Here is a 22684-nt window from a genome sequence, read left to right on the forward strand (position 1 = left end):
TCACCGCAGCGCCCGGGGAGCAAGTGGGGGTAAGGGCTTGCTCAAGGGCACCTCAGTCGGCCCTGAGGATCGAACCGGCAACCTTCTCGACTCTCTAACCATTAGGCCACGACTGCCCACAATATAATAGTAGTAATAATAATTAATAATAATAATAATAATTCAGCGTTATAAGTATTAGAGTATGTTGTACGTTAAAATCACATGTTTAACAATCCAATCACAAGCACCAACAATATTGTCGTTGTTCTAAACAGATTTTATTAAACCAACTAAGCCTTTAGTGCTTTTGAATGAATTGAGACGGTTAAAGTATTGCGCAAGGCTGGGAGTGCCACTCCAAACTGGGGGTGGAGGTCGAGATCATAGTTCCGTGTGAATGGCGTGAGAGGTGGAAAGGGGAGGAGGAGGACCGAGTTAAGGAGTGCATGGCGACCTCACGAGCGCCACACACTCACGGAAACTCAATCGCAGCTACTTCCGCCCACATTAAAGATGGCGGCTCCCTTCATGGAGAATTTATCTGAATATTTAGGTTCGCCCGAACCGGCGGTTCGATTGATTTTGTCTATCTTACTAGGTAAGTGAGCGGCACTCAATGGGATTTTTATCGCTTTGCTAAGAGCTTGTGGTCAGTGTCATTAGAAACGTGGACAGTTATATAACGTTAGTAGTACTAGAAGTGGGCTTAAGTCACAGCTGTCCAGCCTTCTTCCAGTACTTTTAACAGCTTTATACTGTTTAATACTGGGTACCACACACAGACTGTCTCCGATCACTCGCGTTCAAATCAAAGGTCGACAAGTGTGACCTACATACATACCATGCGAGATATTCATGCTTAACTGCACACAGCAGCTAGAATTGCTCTAACTGCAGCTAAAGTCATTGGACCTTCATCTGACAACTGTCTTTTCATTTCAGAATAGCGTTGTATTGGTTAGTTGTAGTTGTTTCAATGCAAATGAAGTTGTGTTGCAAGGTTTCAGGTTACACGTAGATAAGAATAGGGATGGGAGAAGATATAAGTTAACAGGGTCCTCTGTACTTTGGTCAGGTGTACTACAGTAACCTGCACTGAAAAAATAACTTGTAGAATTTACTTAATAAAATCCTCGTAACAATTTGCACGAACTTTTTTAAAGTAAATTTGCTGCTATAATTCAAGTTTGACTTACTAATCAGAATAAAGTAAATTCTACTTATTAAATACATTACGTTTTTGTTAAAATATCAAGTAAATGTTACTTAAAGTAAACGAAAAAATTGCTCTGATCAAAATCATGTGTTTAATTCTAATTTCACGGATCACTTACTTTCATATTGAAATATACTTCTTTTCTACAACATAGATGGTTAAGTAAGAAGAGGCTGGTGGTCTCTGTACTGGTATTAGCACAGTTACTGCTCAATAAATGAAATAACACACTTCATGACAAATATTGTGCCTCCCTCAGCCTAGGCACAAGCACCGCTCTTCTGAACAACGATAACAACTTAAAAAACCCAAACTTAAAAATAATGCCGAAGCTCTCCTAAATCTCAAAGATAAATCAACACAAAACACGAACAAGTCTTTCTTTTTACTGAAAAACACTTAAAATGGCAGTCAGACACAAAGCATGCTGGGAACTACGCATCAACTGCCAAAGCATGTATATCTACAACTTTTTTTATGTAGTCTCAACACAAAACAAATAAGTAAACTTAATTTGACCAATCTAAATTGGTTTAACATAATAAAATTTAGTTGGATTTACTTAATAATTTGTTCAATTAAAATAATTTAAATCTAAACGACCAATATTAGTAGATTTTATTCTCAAGATTTTTACGTTATTTTAACAATTTTTTTCGGTTAAAAACAGGAACATAGTTATATTAAGTATATTTTAATCATTTCTTTTCATAAGATCTACTAAGGCAAAAAAACATTTTTTCAGTGCATGGTTAACCAGTGCAACCAAGACTACTAAAGGGCATTTGAGTTAAGACTGAGAAACCTGTTTATTTGCATTTTGGTGTTATCTTTTTGTTTCGTGTATAGTTGTGTTTGTATGATGTTTAAAGTGTACCAGGAAGGCTTCTTATTCCATTTATACATGCACTTTACTCTGAATGATGTCTAATAAAATAGTACAACTTCTATAGTTGGTATTTTGCATGATCATGGGAGTTTGTTTTTCCAAAATGAGAATCATGTTTTTCTGTGTTTATTGTGTTAGTTAGCTGTATTGTTTGAGTTATTATGGCTTAAATCAAAACAAACCAACTGCAGTTTTATTGATATTAATTGGAATGCATAATAAAAAAAATTAAAAGCGGAGTTAACTCATTTTGAAAATAAATACTTTACCCCAAAATAAAAATTCTGTCATAATTTACTCACCCAGAAGTTGTTCCAAACCTGTATACATTTTCTTGTTGTGCTGAACACAGAGAAAGATATTTGGAAGAATCACTATTGTAGTCAATGGTGACCCAGATCTAATTATTTTCCCACATTCTTCAAAATATCAACAGCACAAAGACATTTATTTGGAACAACTTCAGGGTGAGTAAATGATGAAAAAAAAAGTTTAACTTTTTTAAAAATAATTTAAAAATCAAAATAATATCTTAGTAGTTCCACAACTGATGGCATATAAAAGGGTGTCTCATTACCAAGGTGTCATCTCATAATGGGTAAAAGCAAAGAGCTCTCTCAAGTCCTTCGCAACCTTATTGTTGCGAAACATACTGATGGCATTGGTTATAGAAGGATTTCTAAACTTCTGAATGTTCCAGTGAGCACTGTTGGGGCCATAATCCGGAAGTGGAAAGAACATCATTTCACCCTAAACCAACCACGACCAGGTGCTCCTCGCAAGATTTGGGTGGGAACATCATGGTGTGGGGCTGTTTTTCAGCATACGGCACTGGCAAACTTTATATAATTGAAGGAAGGATGAATGCACAAATGCACAGAGACATTCTTGATAAAAATCTGCTGCCATCTACCAGAATGATGAAGATGAAACGAGGGTGGACATTTCAGCAAGACAATGATCCCAAACACACAGCCAAGGAAACTCTCCATTGGTTTCAGAGAAAGAGAATAAAGCTGCTGGAATGGCCCAGCCAATCACATGACTTGAATCCAATAGAAAATCTATGGAAAAAACTAAAGATCAGAGTTCATAGAAGAGGACCACACAACCTTCAAGATTTGAAGACCGTTTGTATGGAAGAATGGGCCAACATCACACCTGAGCAATGTATGCGACTAATTTCACCATACAAGAGGCGTCTTGAAGCTGTCATTACCAACAAAGGCTTTTGTACAAAGTATTAAATAAATTTCAGTAAGCGTGTTGAATACTTTTCCCCTGTGTCATTCTATTTTATTACATAAAACTTAATTTGTGAATTTATTTGTTTTGTTTTCTTTGTATGTATGTATTATTTGGGATGTTATCGACATCTGGTGAAAATTTCATGTCAACAGCACCTTAAGAAATATATTTACTGAGAAAAATGGCAACGTGTTCAAGCTTAGCTTGTCATCATGTTTATGTATCTTAACACATCATCTGAGCAACCTGTCAAAATGCACGTCTGCAGTTCACCACACCATATGACTAATCTAGACTTCCCTCTTTTTCCCTTTAGGTTATCCCTTTGCACTGGTGTACCGGTGGTATTTCTTTCATCAGTCTGCGACGTTCATTCATCTGTTCCACACATTGACAGGGTTGGCGTTGGCCACGTTTAATTTTGGTGAGAGAGATAAGGCAGAACGGAAATGGAGAGAAACTGAAAGATCTGAATGATACTGTGTCATTACATGTGTAAAATGTCTCAGTGAGACACAGTGAGATTTTGACATTTAAGTCAAAGTAGAAGCCATGAAGATGTAATTGTCACTCTTATAATCTGCAATTGATTTTGTCAGCAAGAGATGCGGGTCCATATTTGACCAATCAATCTACTTCTTTGATTTAGATGATTGTGTTTCCGAATAGTTGATGCTGTCAAAGCTCAGTGTTGAATTTTCAAAAAATGATGTTTTTTTTAACACGGTACTGTTTAGGTGCTTGTTTGTGTTACATAAATAATAACAGATTCAATGAAAAAGAAAGTGGTTGTCAGCTCATGTGCATGGAAATACAGTGGCTTATTTATGAGAAAACAAAAACTGAAGAAATTCAGACAATAGTCAGGATCTTCGGTTAGTCTTCCTAAAGAGTCAAGTCAACATTTCATGCGTATAAAAATAATAATACCTTGATGTTTTACTGCAGTACCGCATATATTTTGACCAATACTTATTTGCATGCAAGTGTAGAAATTACACAGACTCTGCTTGTGCCTATGCACAGAATATTCTCAAGACCAAAGACACATTTAAACACATTATATTTGTAAAATGACAGGTTTATGTTTTGATTTTGTCAAACATAGATGTTTAAGTCGACATTTTAAATGCACTTCCTCACTTTCCTCATTCAAAAACCTTTACCCTAAAATGCCAAATGATATTAATAAATACACAGTATGACGGTTAAAATACTAAGGGAATGTTATTTTGTGGGTCTGTGGTTGTGATTTCCTGGTACCTGTGATATATAGAAACACAGCGACAGAGAGACATGAGGCCTTGTTGCCATGGCGATAACCTCTGTTGGTAAGAGTGTAGTTAATGAGAATATGAGTGGCAGGTTGAAGAGTAAGCTAATGAAAACAGATGAGTGTTGCTTTGAGAAATGTGACTTTTAACTGACTTGTGCTTCTGTTCTGTGAATTCGATTTCTTTTTCTTAACGCTGCAATTGGATATAACAGCAGGTCTGTCTCTTTTTGTCATTATTTAATTTATTGTGCCAATATTGTGCTAATATTCTTATGTCATTTCCCAGTTTTCATGTATATCTTTCTCTCTCTCTGGCATTCTTTAGTTGTCATTCCTAGATCATTTCATATTTCCATCCTTTAGTTCTTTGAGCCTTTTTGTTGACTTTTAAACTGTTATATTATTGATAAAATGTTATATTATTACAACAAGGACCACTGCTGTCGAATTGCAAAATCACAGTCTCTCTCTCTATCCTCTGCTCAGGGACTCAGGTCTTTCACTCGTTCTTATGCATAATCATTCAGTTCCTGTTGCTGAGGCTCATGGGAAGGACAGTGACATGTGTCCTAAGTAGCTTTATATTTCAGATGGTGAGATGACACACACACTCGATCTTTGTCTCTCTTTTCCCTGTCTTTTTAGATTTTTATTTAGTTGTTTTTATGTTTGTGTGGCAGATATATCTGTTGATGGGTTATTACTACACCGCTACAGATGAGTATGATATCAAATGGACAATGCCACACTGTGTCCTCACACTGAAACTCATCGGTATGATTTTTTTTACTTCACAGACTTTATTGGGTGGATTCCCAGACAGGGCTTAAATCTATAGTCCCAGACTAATTTAAATGTTAGAGGTGTCTTGATCAAGAACAGTTTGCATTGACATATCTTAAAATATATGCAATTGTTTTATCTCAGGATGCACACTAGTAATATGTTTTTGTAGAGTACGTTTTTTAAAATATCCTAATTTAACTAAAGCCAATTCCTGGATTAAGCTATTCCCTGTCCGGGAAACCGCCCCTATATATTTAGAAAATTAATTCTTAAATTTTTCTATTCACAAGTCATTGAGGGTAAATAAACATGTAGTTGTGCTATTACAAGTCATTACTGTGATAATACCATGGTACATAGACGGTGTCATGGTGGAGTGTTGCATCGATATAAAGACGGTTTCATCAGACTCATGGGCCTGGCCTGAAGTTAACTTCTACTCTGTGTTTGGTTATAAAATAACAATTTACTTTGTTTAATTTATGTTCATATTAATTTATATTATTGTTTTATTGTATATTAATTGTAATAAATTAAATTAAAACTACGGAACCTTTATTGATTCTACCGGAAGTTAAGTTTGGACCACATAACGTTCACGTTGTTGCCATTGAAACCGTCTATACCGTGGTACTAAAACTTTGACTAAACTGATTTGGCTGAATGTTTAGACTAACATTCAGTTATACAAACCATTTGTGATAATTTGAACATATTCTGCAATAGAGGTCTGCACAGGCTTTAAACGAAAGCCCGAACCTGGCACGTACCCGAGATTGTTTAACCCGGCCCGACCATTACAGTTACATTTTAAGCCCGAACCCGAAGTGCGTTTAACAGCAAGCTTTGTTAAACTATGCTGCATTTTATGATTGCTTGCGATGATAATTAAACAAATAGCTACATGTAAGCAAACACAGTTTCATCAAGGCACGGCGGCCCCCTCAGCAGTGAACACACAAGAAAAAATAAGAAATAGCACAGACTTACCAATAACTAAACTTCGCTGTGGGTGAACAGGTGTAAAAGTCAAAAATCCTTTTTGAACCCTCTGGAACTCAAACTTCAAAAACCACTGTTGATGGTTTGAGCGCCGTCCTCTGATTAAAAGTTAGCCCAGCTGCACTGAAGTTCCTCTCGCTGCTGCTACTTGCAGGGATGCTGAGGATACTAAGGGCCAGTCTTGACAGTAATGACAAGATCATAATTCTTCCAAAGTGCATCTTTCCCTGCATCATTTGGAACTGTAATAAGTTTTCCCTCGCTAATATTTTGCTTTATCGCACTCATCTTACCATCACCTGCTGCGGGAGCATGTGCGCAGAACAGTTTATGCAAAAAACAGTTTTGTGTGTATTTTCTCTCGTGTTTTTTGTGGTCATAATGCAGCAAACATGCAAGCACAAGCCATGGCACGCAAACTTTGTATATAGCCAATATATATATATATATTTGTTACAAATCCGAACCCGAGGCTATTCATTAAACATTAACCCGACCCAAAACCCGCAAGTTTTTCAGGCCCCGTCGGGCTCAGGTCGGGTTGCAGACCTCTATTCTGCAACCCTATTAACACATGGCATTACCATTGTACCGTATCCTAAAATGTTATCGTTTTTTGTTAGGGAACTATTATTAGACATTTTTCACCATATAAAGGTATCTGTTTTATGTAATTAATAATCAATCGTTTCTGTCAACTGCTGTGCTCATATAATATGATTGATGGTTTTAATTTCTGATTTTAGGTTTATCACTTGATTACTATGACGGTGGAAAAGAACCGGTGAGTGTGACCTACTTCAGCAACTTTTCTTGCTGTGTCCGTCTTTTTTTGCTCTGTTCACTCTTTCCTTATCATACTGTTATCTCATGACTTTACCTATTCCTCTGCACTCTTTCCACTGTTTGTATTTTATGCATTATCTGAGTGTGTGGATCCATTCGGGGAATCACAATCTTTTTCAGTTCTGTAGCCCCACAATTTCGCTGTGGCTCAGATTAATACACCTCTTAAATATATCTCTTAAGATGTGTCTCAACATTCAGACATTCTGTTTTTTGAGCTATAAGAGATAACAGATTTTCAATGTTGCTGTGTAACATATAATGGATTTTTTATACAGTTTCCTGCATATTAAGATAGGATAGCAGATAATATTTTAGTAATAAAAATTCACACTTAATAGTGTTTTTAAAACAAAGATTAACCGTTATTGAAGTAGTTTTGTTTGCTATTAGATCTGGAGAACAAACATTTTTAAAAATATTTATATATTTATATATATATATATATATTGTCTTGATGTCCTAGATTTAGGTATACACCCCTTCATATATTGTTTTATCTAAATTTATTGTTATGTCCAGTCTCTCTTTTTATTACATGTGCATTTTTGCTCTTATCTGCAGTCCCAGTTGTCTAAAGATCAGAAGTCAGCTGCCCTCAGCTCTCCACCATCTCTGCTGGAGGTGTTCGGTTTCTCATACTTCTATGGAGGCTTCCTTGTGGGGCCTCAGTTCACACTACGAAACTACCAGAAACTGGTGTCCAGAGAGATGACTGATAACCCTGGTCAACCATCCAACAGGTAAACACACAGTCTCACAAGTCTGATCATGGCAGCCTAAAATATTATGTCAAAGAAATGAGATTTAAGCTTCTGTAAGAAACAGGGTTGGGCAATAGTCTGAATTTGAAGACGTGTCTCGGTTTCAGTTTATGAGTTGAAATGGAAAAGGCCACGCCCTACAGGGTGCTTTTCAAAAACATGAATAGTTCAAACATTTATTTGGATTAATTATACATATGTAGCTAGAAAACATAATACTTCAATATTGTCAAAAGAACAAACTCTTTTTAAATAAAGTGTTGTTCCTCCATGGTATAAATAAGTTTTATTAAATATTATGTAATGTTTATATATATTTATTAAAACATTATAGGCGTCATTTTAAAAATATCATCTTATACTGGATGTTTTTTTATGTTAATTCTGGATATGTTGTATGCTAACGTTTATGGGTAAATTATGCTAAAAAACGAAATGATTAAAAATTACACTTAAATTGTATGTATTTCGTTTAAGTTGAGTTACAATTTCGTGTCCTGTGTGCTGCAATTTGCTTCCATTTCTCATTTGAAATGGAGTTTATTAAAAGGGAGTAATGATGATGTACAGGTTCTGCTTTTCGTTCCTTACACCTATGAGACATCTGCTTGTGCTGTTTTGTTACCATATTGTTGTAAAAATGATGTTACTCATTCTCCATTTTAATCAAATAGACCTTCCCTCTTCTGTTTTGCAGTGTATTTCCAGCAATGAAGAGATTTTGCTTGGGTATGATCTTCCTGGCCATCTTTACAATAGGTGGTCGACACTACACGGATAGCTACTACTTAACAGATGAGTTCGAGGTCAGTGAATCAATTCTTAATGGAAAAAAAGACACTTTTGCATGTTCAATATTTTTGAGTCTATAGTTGTTCATGGATTCATATCTAGTTAAAATCAGACACATTAACTTACTGATGTTTTGTAAAGTAAAATGAATGCAAAACTCTTTTACATTTGGAATGCTTTTGTGTTCATTACAATAGCACTGCTAGATGTTCTTTGTCATAATTCATCGGAATCTTTTTCTGTTTTGATCTGTGGTTTAGGCACAACCCTTCTGGTACAAGTGTGTGTATACCCTGCTGTGGGTAAAAATAAACCTGTACAAATACATCAGCTGTTGGCTGATCATGGTAAGTAACAAATCCCTTATATGTCACTACATTTCATGCTGTCCAGACTGTTAAATTATTATGTTCTTAGAGAGAGTTAGCTGACTAACCAGCCAGTTAGGGATGTGGCTTTTTTCTTAGTTGAGAATGTAAAATTTGCCCTCCGTTTGTTTTCAAGCATGCCTTGAAGCAGCACAACAAGTCACACCTGTTCAGGTTGAGAGGATGCTTAACAGGTTTTCTTGCTTAAAACTATCTGTTGGCTTTGACTCTGTTGTTGTGCTTCCACGGTGTGTTTATTGTGTTCTTGACAGGTTCACAAGTTATGAGTCATACTGTTTTTGTGCCAAAACTTTTAATTTACCTTGCAGGGGTTGCCCTTAAAAATGAATTTGTGTTCACATTAAGTGGGATCTGCAAACAGATGTTGCTATGCCCTTTTTCAGAATGAACTTCACTTTGCAGAGTAATTTTTGCAATTATGTTTAACCAGCTGCTGTTTGTGTAATGTTTAGTGAATGTCTGAGGTCAGTCAAGTTCACTCAGGTGCCATAGCAGAGTAATGCTATTATTTCCAAATCTCTTTGGTTTATAACTTCCTTCATTAAAGTAATAGTTCACCCAAAAATGGAAATTCTGTAATCATTTACTCACCTTCTTGTCATTTCAAACCTGTATGAACACAAAGGAAGATATTTTGAAGAATGTCCTCCATTCATTTGCATTGGTTTTGTGGAAGTTACCAAGTTTCTTCAAAATGTATCCTTTTGTGTTTTCCGGAAGAAAGTCAACGTCTTTGCGATGCTTGAAATGTGTACTATGTTTTTTCAAAATAAATGTCTTGATATTTCATCTAATAGAGTTATTGGCGAACATGTGGTTTTATCTCTCTCTCTCTCTCTCTCTCTCTCTCGCTCGCTCGCTCGCTCGCTCGCTCTTGCTCTCTCTCTAGGAAGGTGTGTGTATACTCACTGGCCTGGGCTATAATGGGATAAATGAAAAAGGGGAGCACCAATGGGATGCCTGCGCCAATGTCAGGGTGTGGTTATTTGAGACCACGCCCCTCTTTACAGGCACCATCAACTCCTTCAACATCAACACAAATTCTTGGGTGGCCTGGTATGATAATGTTGTTTATACATTTGGCATTTACTGGAACAGATACTTTTGAAAACATCTTCTTTTATGTACTCTTATGAAAAAAAACGATAGATGTGTATACATTTATTTGTTCTCTTTTGTTTTTTCATCCGTCACAGTCATGTGTTTAAGAGGTTGAAGTTCTTGGGTAATAAGCTGTTGTCTCAGATGTTCACATTGTTATTCCTGGCGATCTGGCATGGCTTGCACTCAGGGTACCTCATCTGCTTCTCCATGGAGTTCCTCATTGTCAATGTGGAGAAGCAGGTAACCAAGGCAACATTGCTATAGCAGACGGAGGTGTGAAGTTGTTTAGAATCTAATAGATGACTGAAGTCTGTGAAGCATGTACTTTCATAACAACTGGGGACAGATCTGAATGTTTACAGGTTTATATAGTATCTCACTGACTCTGAGAAGTGGAATAATTAGAAATCAAATTTAATCTTTTTAAAAATTCTGTTTTTCATTTTTCAATGAAATCCTGATACATCTGATAAACTTATTACATCTTCAAATGCAAATATTCTTCAATTTATTATGTAGTTTTGATTGTAGTTGTGCCAGAGGTGTATGAACAAAGTTTCTAGTGTAGAATATAGCATTAGTTTATTCCAGAAAGATTTCAGGTGTTCCAGAAGGATTTGGGTTTATTTGTCATGTGAAGAGCTTAGACTATTATAAAACTGCTATGAAAGTGTGGATTGTATCGTTTTATTCTTGTAATCCTACTCTGAGGAAGTTGTGCATTGAATGAAACTCAAAGGAATGTTTACAAAATTGAAATCTCATATTATTCAGTAAACCTTGGCGCCAAGTAATTTTGTGCACATTTCCTTGTAGAAAATCTGCAGAAACGTGACACTTATCGTAACTTCTAGTTTATGATGTGTTTTTGCAGACTCAGGCTCTTGTGCGGGACAGTCCGGTGCTGACGTCTATAGCTCAGGGCCCTCTGTATCCATTACTATACGTACTACAGCAGACGATTCACTGGCTTTTTATGGGATACTCACTAGTGCCATTCTGCCTCTTCACTTACGACAAGTGGCTCAAGGTTTGTGCCTTACCAGTGTGACATCATCATGAGCCGTGACTTAATAATAACATGTTATACATATATGTCTCATGTTATACTCTTTTATATTTGTTTTTAGGTTTACTATTCCGCATACTTCTGTGGTCACATCTTTTTCCTCACTGCCTTAGTAATCCTGCCGTACCTCCGCAAGGTGTTTGTGCCTCGAAAAAGAGGCAGTGACAAAAAGGAGGATTAAAAACGGTAAATTTTGCACCTCTGCTTCTTTGTGCCACCTGTCTGTTCTCTCTTTTTTTGTTTATTTTATCGCACACTTCTGCCTCATTGTTTTCCTGGGGTCATTGTTTTCTTCAGCTTTGTGTGAACGTTGTGTCTGTTTTGTCTCGAGTCTAATGCTGCTTTCAGCATTTTTTATGGATACGTTTAGATATTTTAGAATGGTATAACTCTTATTTTGATAAGTTTGTGTTCACATATTACCCATTTTCTCTCTTACACACAGGTATATCTGTTTGGATCTGTCTAAGTTGACTGAAGTGAACTGTGACTTTTAAACAGCAACCGATGAGGACAAATTTTAAGGCCTTTAGTAATATATTACTATATACATACACCAATGATGTATGTGTACAAATGTTAATCGTTTGGAGGAAAGTGTTGTGCTGGACTGTAATGAAAAGGGTTTAAAGCTGCTGAAACACAAGCAGTTTTAAGGTTCAATACGAATTTACTGATATTCGGTGGATGAACATACTGTATATGCTCATGCCATTGCACTCATTACTCAGTAATGATCTCATTTCCTGTTTCTTGTCTAATCAGAGAACTGGCTTCGGCGACAGCCGAGGTCACATCTGCACTTTTCGAGGGGATGCAGAGCATGCCGTTAAAAGATGGAAACAAATGAGACCTTTTTTTATTTTCCATTGCTTGAAGAACATTAACAAACCCACACATACCACTAGATTGACAAAAGACACTGAAATGTGAAACACACAAACCTATTTGTGTAAGTGTGAACAGTGAGCGAATGCTCGGGATTGCCTGGCAATTATAAATGAATGTTTTTTTCATTTATGTAACAGTTTTTGTTTTCTTGTGATCAGGTAACTTTTGATGGGGTTGCTTCTCTATTTTTTTAATGGGTTTTATGGTAGCTGCAGTTTTGTTGCCTTTTATTTACAAAAGGTTACATCCACAGTCATCCTGCCATGTCATACTCTCACTCCATGTAACGCTGTATGCCCATCCATCTTGTTTTCCCTCATTCTCCTTTTTCTCAAATCGAGTCTTTTTTTGTTTGAAAAAAAAGCAAAAAACAAAGGACCACTGAAAAGACATTAAATACTATTTACCAGAATCCTACAGAAGATATGAGGGTAAATTTGTGTCAGTATTATCAAGGGCAGAGTATTATTTATTGAAAATAAAAAGAATTCCAGTTGGCAGTTAATGATTTCTTTTCAGACACATAATATACAACTGTTTTCCCTTTTTTCATAATCCAAGTGTCATTCAGATTGAAGAAGTGTTGTGTAGTGTCTAAAAACTTTACTCATTCGCTCTGCTAACATTGTATTCTCAGTATCTCTCATCACAAATCCAGATCTTTCTCTGCCTTCCGGACTTTGTGGTCTGCTCTCAGTTACTCTAACACACATTTGCCTTCATAAATCTGTTTTGTACAACATAATGCAGATCTTCGGCACAAATGTACATCACTCTTCAGTGAGGGCGATTTTTCAGATCTGCACCCAGACACAATCCAAGGGAGCAGGGACTCACTGTAGCATCTGAATTGTTTTGTAATATTTATACCAGTGGTTGCAAATTTGACTGATGTAGAATAATTGTTTGGGGGAGAAACAACAACTTTTGCCTTATTGCTACCAAATGTACAAAGGAGATCAAACATTTTAAATAAAACTGTTTTTGTAATATTCATTAAAATGCTGGATTTTAACAAAACCACACTGATCCCATGTGTTCTGCTGTTTTTGAGTTGTGGTGTCACTGGGTTTTAGATATGACGTCATCTTGCAGCGTGAGCATGGAGCTGAAATGGAATAGAGTTCAAACGCGGCTGTCACGAATTTATAAAGTGGAAATGGAAATAAATGTGTAGTTTGGCGATCAGATGCGCCAGCCCGTAATCGCGAGCCCCCTCATCCCCCAACCAGACGCTACAGCGTACGAACTGCTTACCGGGGAGAAAATAATACTATTCGTTCATTAATACTAAGTAGGTCATTTTAACGTTTCACCGCCATCCAATAGAAAACATTTGCTTCTTGAATTTTAATTAACCGGTTACAACAACAAATCATACATTCCAATAAGCACTGTCTGGCTAATTAATATTAATGATATGCGTTCGTAGACGCCAATAGCAACGAGCTGTACATGAATATTAAGCAGCAAACCTTCGAAAATTCGTGAGGCCGAAGAGAGCGAGAGAGACGCAGTGTGGGCGGGTTTAGAAACCGCGGGAGGGAGGAGGAGAGAGCGCCGCTATCCCACCGTCTTTTTCTCACGGTATCCACCGAAAACAGGGGCATTGGTTTCTTGGTATCCGCTCTTCTGGATTTCAGTTTCGCTGCTTTTCACACAAGAAGGCCCGTTGCGTCCAGTGAGCTCGTGTGTCGGCGGCTGTCATAGGTGTGAGTGCATGACGGATGCTTGAAGGAAACTGAGCAGGGTACCATCTCACACCTCAGGGTAACGTTACATTTAATCCCAAAATAGTATTTCTCATTTAATGTTTGTGTTTCGGATAGGTGTCATAAATAATATATGGAGTCCCTTCTCTGCTTGGTAACGTTAACGTTAGATGACATGTTAATTTCGGGACGCTAACGTTACCCATATGCTTAAAAAAATCGATGCGTGTTTGTCGCATAGATATGTGTGACATATGAGCTATATAACATATTTAACATGTCTGTTTGACAAGCTGGGAAAAAGCGGGTGCTGTCAAACAAGTTTACATCTTTAATCTGCATTAAAAAAATGGTGGCGTGTAAATGACAGATAAATTATCTTCGTATTTCAGGGCTGGGAACGTGAGTGCAGGGATCATCGCATTATTTATGCTGTTAACAAACCTGTGCTCCTCAGCGAATGTGATAGCAGCGTATGCGCGCACACGAGGAATACACCTGCAAGCGCGTGTGAACGATTATGCGCAGACTTCTTTAATTTCACGTCGTATGACTTTAATACGAAGGCATTTATTGTACATGTTGATCGTCAGTAGTAAATAAAGATATAAAATAAAACCACGGGTATTCTATCTGAATATGTCTATAAAGCAAGGCCGCGCAAGGCCTCAGCTACAAAAATGATGTAAAGCGCATGACATTATATCAGATTGACGTTTAACTTACGTTACACAGAACAGAGAGTCTATACGTGAACATTTAAAGACAGTGTGATGTTCGGGGTAACATGCACATGTCTGTCTCTCTGTCTCAGCGCACACTGTCTCTCCTCTGTGCTTCAACTGCTTAATATCAGGTTAATGCATGTATTTCCCTCTGTCCTTCCCCTCTGCCTCTACCTTCCTCCCTCAGATGGCCAGAATGAGTTTTCTCTCCTTTCTCCTCTTTTGCTTGACTTCGGTTGCCCATGGCAACAAAGGTCAGTCTCCTCCATCCTTTTGAATGTTGATATTGAGCATTGTGTTGATGATGTTTATTAACATTCCTGTTTTGGCAGCTCCATAAAACTGCACTTGACAGAGATTAATACAAGCTACACGATTCACTGCTGTACAATTATGGCTGTTGAAGGTATAGTTCACCCCAAAATGAAAATTCTGTCATCATTTACTCACCCTCAAGTTGTTCCAAACCTGTAGATTTTTTGGATCTATGGGAGTCAATGGGGGATGAGATCTGTTTGGTTACTAACATTCTTCCAAATATCTTTCTTTGTGTTTTTGGGTGAACTATCCCTTTAAATATGAAACAACATCTGTATCTTGACTGAATAGATGAAAGCTAAATAAAGGACAGAAGAATGTCGATTAACAGATAGAGAGAGAGAGTAGTACAGCATCATTTAGACAAATGTAGATATGTTGATGAAGTATGCGCATGAGATGTATATTGTACGTTCTCCGGGAGAGAGAGAGAGAGAGAGAGAGAGAAAAGAGAGGTCGGCTGTCTTGTCCTTGAAGAAAAGGGTGAAAGATTATCTATTCTCGTCCAGCTATTTTTAGGATATAGAACACCAGAGATGCTATTTTTCTTAATTCGCCATAAATGTTTCTTCGCATGGAAAGAAAGACACGTTTAGTTATTTTTATCAATCTGCTGTCACAGAGTCATTTGAAAAGCACCGGTTAATGTGCGAAAACAGCACGTGTGAGAAATAAAACCATCGGGCGGGGAATGCAAAGTGATGTTTCTCGCTGTGTAATCCGAAGAGTAATCCAGCTCAGATTAATGTTATATGGCTGAGTGAGGGATGAGGGGGACGTACGTGGGCGTGGGTGGGAGGGAGAGATAAAGTAAGGTAGAGAGATGAATGCCAAAAAAAGAAAGATGGGAAACATGGGAGCGAGGTGGTTACGCACACACAGTGTTGCGATGTGGTCAGCGCACAGCTGTGTGAAATCCAGTGTTGAACGTTGAAAGGTTGTGTGACCCACTTAGCACATGAAATTTTTTTCCTAATTTGAATTTAGCTTTATAGAAAAGAAATTAAATTGACGGTGCAGAGATGGCCTTGGGAAAAAACACACAATGCGTTTCTGCTGACGTAAATGTTGAAATTCTCAGCGGTTGAGTGATTTGTACGGTTAGGTCCCTGTCAGAATGTTCAGCGCTGTCTGTCTGTACTTGAGTGATAGGCGCAATATACCTCACGGTGTGCGATCGCACCAAAACATCTCTACACCTAATTACTCTGTAAAGCAGTGAGGCGTGTCCTGCTGTGTGTTTGTTTTTGTGTGTGTGTCCTGTGTCGTTCAGTTGTGGTTAATGTGGATCCCCGTATGGATATGTTTGTAACTTATCGTGTTATGCATATGTACAGCTGGTCAAACCATTGCACCATCTGCTCCTACCATATTTTGGCACTTTTTTTGCAAATTCGTCCGACTGTTCATCTTTGAACCTTTGCTCACTCACCTTCACAAAAAATAGCTGTTTATTCTGAATCACGGGTCGTTCCTGTGGATCTCACCCACTTCTTTGCTTTTGCGATTTTTCTTTCTCAGCCAATAAACACAAGCCATGGATCGAGACAGAGTACCAAGGAATTGTCATGGAAAACGACAACACTGTCCTGCTCAACCCGCCTCTGTTCGCCCTGGATAAAGACGCACCCCTGCACTATGCTGGTAAAGATGCTGATAATGACAAAAAATGCGTAGCGCTATGGAGATTAAGCCAAGTATTCTGTAAATATAACCTCATTTCCCTCTAGTGTGAGAAGGGAAGATTATTCCTGAATTTCCACGTATAATAAAAGCTTCTGCTCTTTTATACATGATATCATATTGTTACTAGTGTAATATTAAAGGGAAATTCTGTCACCTTCGAGTTCCAAATCTGTATAAATGTCTTTGTTCTGATGAACACGTAGAAAGCTATTTGGAAGAACGCTTGTAACCAAACAGTTCTTGGACCCCATTGACCACCATAGTAGGAAAAATGATCATTTTTTTGTTCTGTTCAACACAAAAGAAGATATTTTGAAGAATGTAGGACAGCAAACAGTTCTGGGGCACTTTTGACTACCATTGTAATTTTTCCTACTATGGTAGTTAATGGGGTCCAAGAATTGTTTGGTTACAGGCATTCATCCAAATATCTTTCTCTGTGTTCAACAAAACAAAGAAATTTATACAGATTTGGAACAACTAGAGTAATTCATGACAGAATCTTCATTTTTGGGTGAACTATCCCTTTAATTGACTGTAGATAGGTTTTGGGTGAGGGGGTTCACACTGGAGCAACACGCAGCTAGTTTAGTGCGACAGTAGGTAATGACATGTTATATTTACCCAAATTACCCAAATTATACAAGGACTAGAGCTGACAGACTTCCCCCTCGCAGGCTGAGCTAACAGTGCGACATAGAACCATGTCATGTGCGACAGCGTTTTCTGAAGGCAGACAAGTGTTTACTTTCAGGAGAGCACTCGAGAGGCGCTTTCATGTGTGCCACACATAACCCTGGCCATTTTCTTGTGTAGTGAATGTTAAAGTAGGATGATATACAAACAGTCTCTATTTTCTATGATTTTCTATAAAATCTCTCGTACTCGCTGTCTCTCTATTTAAAAGGGGAGATCTGTGGATTTAGGGTTCATAATGGTCCGAGTGGTTCTGGTTCTGCACAGTTTGAGGCTGTGGTGTTGGACCGGTCCACTGGAGAAGGTCTGGTTCGGTCCAAAGAGCCTCTGGATTGTGAAAGTCAAAAAGAGCATAGCTTCACCATCCAGGCTTATGACTGCGGTGAGGGTCCTGATGGCGCCAACAGCAAGAAATCTCACAAGTAAGACAAACTATATTAATATCAAAATTTATGCAATACGTGTCGGGGGTTGTTCTGCGGTATGCATGCCTTTTGCTTTCTAAATTGCTTGTATTCCCAGGGCCACGGTGCACGTTCGTGTGAATGATGTGAACGAGTTCTCTCCTGTCTTTGTGGAGCATCGATATGAGGCATCGATGCCCGAGGGTCGTCTGTTTGATCGCATTGTGCGGGTAGAAGCGGTGGATGCTGACTGCTCCCCTCAGTATAGCCAAATCTGCTTCTATGACATCATCACGCCCAACGTTCCATTCACTATTGACAATGATGGTAAGAGCGCTATTTTGCAATGCCTGCATTGAAATAATCAATAATTATTTGTACTTAGTTAATAAAGGTATCTTGTTTAAGCTAAACAGAATGTTTACTATGAAGACAACTATTTTTATGTTATATTTCGTTGCTGTCCTTCAGAAACATTGTATGTCCAAATTCGTTGTTTTTCAAACAAACACTGCACTTCAAAGTTGACAAGCACTTTTTAATAGTTTTTATTGGTTAGATATTTGCAAAACCCAGTGACAAACATAATGGGTGACTAAAGCCGCGGTCACACTTGACTTTTCGTTCCATTGACTTCCATTCTTATGCATGCGAATGCGTCAGACCGGAAACGCAAGCCCGTCCGAAGATATTAAGCATTTCGTTGATCATTCATCAGCTGGAAAAAGTGCTTTGAATGTTTTCCCAACTATATTGATGTGATGTGGACCCCACTTTACTCATAAATCTTAAACCACTTTTAAATTAACTAAATTTATAGTTACCATTATCTTCCTTTGTGTGATCAGGCCATAGCTGTGACAGATATAGCTGATTTCACATGACATAACATTTCAGCAGGTTTTGGGGCATCCCAGTTGCTTCTGTTATATTGAGGTATACTCAACCTTCCTGATGTCATTCAATACAGATTAGAGCGCCCCATTGACAGATTTAGGGAAGGCGATCAATAGTCAACATTTTGTAACATGCTGACGAAGAAGCACCTGACCAACAGAGAGGAACAGAAAACAAGAGAGAAAGATACAATGAGGAACGAAGTTCTAGGTTTAGTCATGACACTGCAGAATCTCTGCTGTAGTGTCTGTGTGTGTGTGGTTTGCTTTTGTAATTTGGGTCAGGCTGAACCAGACACCACTCTGTGAATATCCTTTTATTTATTGTGTCACCCTTCACCATCTTCCTTTTTCTCGCTCTCTCTCTCTCTCTCTCTTTCAGTTCACTGTTGGCCTTCATCTTTCATCATTCTTTGCTTTGTTTGTTCTCTCTCATTTCTCATTTTGAGGGGCTTTTGATGGTTATGCTTTTTCATACTTTTTTAATCATATGCTGCCAGTGTCCCTTGCAATTTTCATTCTGGTCTATTAGATCAGGGGTTCCCAAACTTTTCAGCCCACGACCCCCAAAATAACAGTGCCAGGGACTCCAGACCCTCACTATCCTCGGAGGTGGTTAAACTATTGCGCGCAACTGCGCACATGCGCTAATTAGGTCTATCCAAACACGTGCATAATGACAACACAGAAGAACACAGACTAACATAATATGACTTTTATAGTTAATTACTCTTTATTTTACTTGTTGTTATACATAAACCATGAAGTATTGCTACAGATGGTCAAATTTCATCAAACTGATTCGAGTGCTGATGGATGTCTTCCTCTTTATGCAAACGCTGGCCTCTTTTCGTACCTGAGGACGATGGTCTTTCTGTCTGCGGTGCGTCTCCGCTGGCCTCTCTGCGTTGTCTTTGGTCGATATTAACCAACGTTTCATTTCGACAAATAAAAATATCCTAAACTTAAAGCTTGAAAAATTATATGGGGATGTTTAAAGGGATACTTTACTACCAAATCAAAACCCCTACTTTTGGAACCCCGGTATTAGATTGCTGTTCGGTCTTGTTGTGCATCTTTCACCGAAGCGCCTGCCTTTCATCTCTTTACAAGTTCCCAGAGCTTACCTTTCCAGTCTAGTCATCTCTGATTATATGAACACCTCCTCTTTGTCATGACCTCAGGGAACATTAAGAACACGGAGCCTCTGGACTCTAAACGCCAGCGTGTTCACAGTTTTTGGGTTACCGCATTCGACTGTGGCAAGAATCGGGCTCAGGCCGACGCTCAGGTCATCGTCACAGTCAAACCTTCCTGCAAGCCGGGCTGGATCGGTAATTATGATGAATTATACATTATTGAATGTTTATTGTTTAAGTGACAACATTTAAAGTGATAGTTCACCCAAAAATGTCAATTCTGTCATGATTTACTCACTTTTTTTCATTTCAAACCTGTATGACTTTCTTTCGCAGAACACAAAAGAAGTGATTTTGAAGATTGTTGTTAACCGGCCCCCATTGACTTGCATTGGTTTTCTGTCCATACAATAGAAGTGAATGAGGGCCAGTGCTGTTAGGTTACCAAATGTTTTTCTAAATATCTTCTTTTGTGTTTTGCGGACAAAAGAAAGTCATACAGGTTTGAAATGACAAGAGGGTGAGTAAATGATGACAGAATTAATTTTTTTGGGTGATAACTTTAAAGACAAAGTTCCAAAACCTTAAAAGCACATTCAAAATTTGGGATTCAAAATTTATTAAAAAAAGTTTTTTATATTTTAAAGGAAATATTTAAGATATTGACAGTTTAAAAAAAAGCAAATTTATGACATTGATCATGTTAACACCTTATAGAAGTATAGAAGATTCTCACTGCGACATTGTCACATCATGGAAAGATTAATACGGAACATCAGGTTTTTGCACAAACATTCATGCCAACTAGAGTACAAGCTGTCGGCATACAAAACAGGGGCATAGTTAATACTAAGAAATTCAGAAATTCATGTTAGCTGAGCTTTGCACTCAAATTGTTTTCCTGAAATAATAGAAGAAATATGGATATAACTAAACGTTTAATAAAGCGCATGTGTGTTTAAACCACAGGATGGACAAAGCGCATTGAGTATACTCCTGGCTCCGGCAGTATTCCTCTCTTCCCTAACCTGCACTTGGAAACGTGTGAGGAGACTGTTTGGAACATCCAGGCCACCGTTGAGCTTCAGACGGCTCACATTGGGAAGGGCTGTGACAGGGACAGCTACTCCGATCGATCTGTGCGCAGGCTCTGCGGTACGTTTGCAAAGCACTCCAGACAATCTGGGAAAATGTTTATGTCTTATGTTAAATTGCTTTAGCTTTGAACTTGACGATACAATTTGCCGGCGGTCCACGCTCAATAGGATTAGCAGTGATTAGAGAAAAATGGACTTTCATATGGACTCCATAGACTTTATCTCTTGTGGTCTCTGTCGACCAACTGTTCATCTCATTTAGAGCAGATGGGAAAACATCCTAAATCATTCTCTCCCAGATAAACCCCAGAATGCAAATCCTCTCAAACAATGGCATACTCTATAAGTTCTCCCTGGCCAGAGTTGGAATTGTTAAACACCAGCTGTGTTTTTATACTATATTTGGACTGTTTTCCTTCGTGTTGGTTTTTTAACGTGCTTAGGTGCTGTGAGAGGTGAAGTCGACCTTCTTCCACCTCTGTCCCCTGCAACCAATTGGACTGCTGCGCTGCCAACGCTACCGTCCTCTGATTCATCTCTGGTCTTCTCCTTCAATGGCTCCACCCACGTTGCCGTAGTACCAGAATCAGTTGCTTCAATAGTATCTGGTGACCACTTCACCCTGCAGCTGTGGATGCGAAGAGGAGGAGCCAGCACTCAGCCAACCACCAATCAGGCGAGAGGAACCCGGAAAGAGGAGGAGACAATTATCTGCAGCACTGTTAAAAATGGTACATAGTAGCCAACAGGACATCTTTCAATCTGTTTCTCTCCATTTTTATTTTATTTATTTTTTGCATTGTGCTGCTTGACAGACGTAGATAATTTTGTCCTCTATGTTACAATTGTTAATAAAAACATTTATTGTACAGACTACCTAAAAATAGTTGTTTTAGTGTAGTTTTATTTTTTATTTTGTTATGTGACATTAAGTTTATTAGGGCATTGTTTTGTCAGGTTTTGTCCATTCACAGTTTAATTTAAACAAGGTGCTCTTTTTAACTGAATGTCTGTTTCATTTCCAGATGACTCGTACTCTCACTACTCCCTATCGGTGCACGGCTGTCGTCTCTCTCTCTTCTACTGGCCAGATGTGTCAGCCGCAAGACCTGTCAAATTCCTTTGGAAACTGGAACAGGTGAGCTAGCTCTGACCAGTCTTTGTTACTTGGTTGCTATGTTACTGAAGAACATCCAGTTTGAAGCTTGCAAGTGTGTTTGGATGAGAGCCTTGTGTTATTTACAGTGCTGTAGACCATGTCATTTTCACATCTCGATGTAAGTTTTTGAACTAATGAACTTTGACCTCTGGCAGGTGTGTGACAGCGAGTGGCATCACCTGTCCCTTAGTGTTCAGTTCCCCTCTGTCACACTCTATGTGGATGGGGTGACCTTCGACCCTGCTCTCATCCATGATAACGGCGCTATCCCCAACCCTGCACCACACCAGCGACTGGTCATCGGAGCATGCTGGGGTAATTTTTCAATCTGTTGTATTGGTATGATGGCAGTAGGTGGAGAAATCTTACGTCATGTTCTTTCAGAGACTGTGTGTGTTTCAGCTAGCTATTAATACTCTTAGTCTCATCTATTATTCAGATGAACAGAACCGTTCTAACACGCTGTGGCGCTCACTCTCTCAGTGTGTGTATGTGTGTGCGTGTGTGTGTGCATGTCCCCACGGGGATAGTAAACCAGACACTGTGCGTGTGTGTGTGTGTGTGTGTGTGTGTGCGTGTGCGTGTGCTGTTGTGGGTA

The 22684-nt window shown here is 38.4% G+C and overlaps 2 protein-coding genes across 3 annotated transcripts in view; both read left to right on the forward strand.

Moving 5' to 3' along the window:
* The first annotated feature begins 232 nt into the window (after positions 1–232).
* Positions 233–13287, forward strand: lpcat3 (lysophosphatidylcholine acyltransferase 3). 2 transcript variants are annotated; one of them, XM_057340882.1, is made up of 13 exons: positions 233–580; positions 3652–3759; positions 5095–5204; positions 5292–5385; positions 7146–7183; positions 7810–7988; positions 8707–8815; positions 9062–9148; positions 10080–10246; positions 10387–10534; positions 11169–11324; positions 11425–11549; positions 11809–13287. In XM_057340882.1, the coding sequence occupies exons 1-12, from the start codon at positions 496–498 to the stop codon at positions 11542–11544; spliced, it is 1401 nt and encodes a 466-aa protein (XP_057196865.1). In that variant the 5' UTR covers positions 233–495; the 3' UTR covers positions 11545–11549; positions 11809–13287. The 2 variants fall into 2 exon arrangements, with proteins under 2 accessions (XP_057196865.1, XP_057196866.1); XM_057340883.1 differs by having other exon boundaries at positions 236–580; positions 5098–5204.
* Positions 13288–13756: 469 nt separating this feature from the next.
* Positions 13757–22684, forward strand: part of clstn3 (calsyntenin 3) — a 14410-nt gene continuing 5482 nt past the window's right edge. Inside the window, exons 1-10 of the mRNA XM_057340834.1 lie at positions 13757–14024; positions 14879–14945; positions 16531–16653; positions 17603–17813; positions 17914–18122; positions 19876–20025; positions 20800–20985; positions 21371–21658; positions 21953–22065; positions 22242–22401. Coding sequence (XP_057196817.1) covers positions 14879–14945; positions 16531–16653; positions 17603–17813; positions 17914–18122; positions 19876–20025; positions 20800–20985; positions 21371–21658; positions 21953–22065; positions 22242–22401 — 1507 coding nt within the window. The 5' untranslated portion in view covers positions 13757–14024. The remainder of the gene's footprint in view (positions 14025–14878; positions 14946–16530; positions 16654–17602; positions 17814–17913; positions 18123–19875; positions 20026–20799; positions 20986–21370; positions 21659–21952; positions 22066–22241; positions 22402–22684) is intronic.

Source organism: Triplophysa rosa, linkage group LG8 (assembly GCF_024868665.1).
Source record: "Triplophysa rosa linkage group LG8, Trosa_1v2, whole genome shotgun sequence".
NCBI lineage: Eukaryota > Metazoa > Chordata > Actinopteri > Cypriniformes > Nemacheilidae > Triplophysa > Triplophysa rosa.

Coding starts and splice junctions, on each gene's coding strand:
- lpcat3 (XM_057340882.1), top strand. CDS start 496: ATGGCGGCTCCCTTCATGGAGAATTTATCTGAATATTTAGGTTCGCCC. Junction 7,989..8,706: donor CCTGGTCAACCATCCAACAG/GTAAACACACAG, acceptor TCTGTTTTGCAG/TGTATTTCCAGCAATGAAGA. Junction 11,325..11,424: donor CTTACGACAAGTGGCTCAAG/GTTTGTGCCTTA, acceptor ATTTGTTTTTAG/GTTTACTATTCCGCATACTT.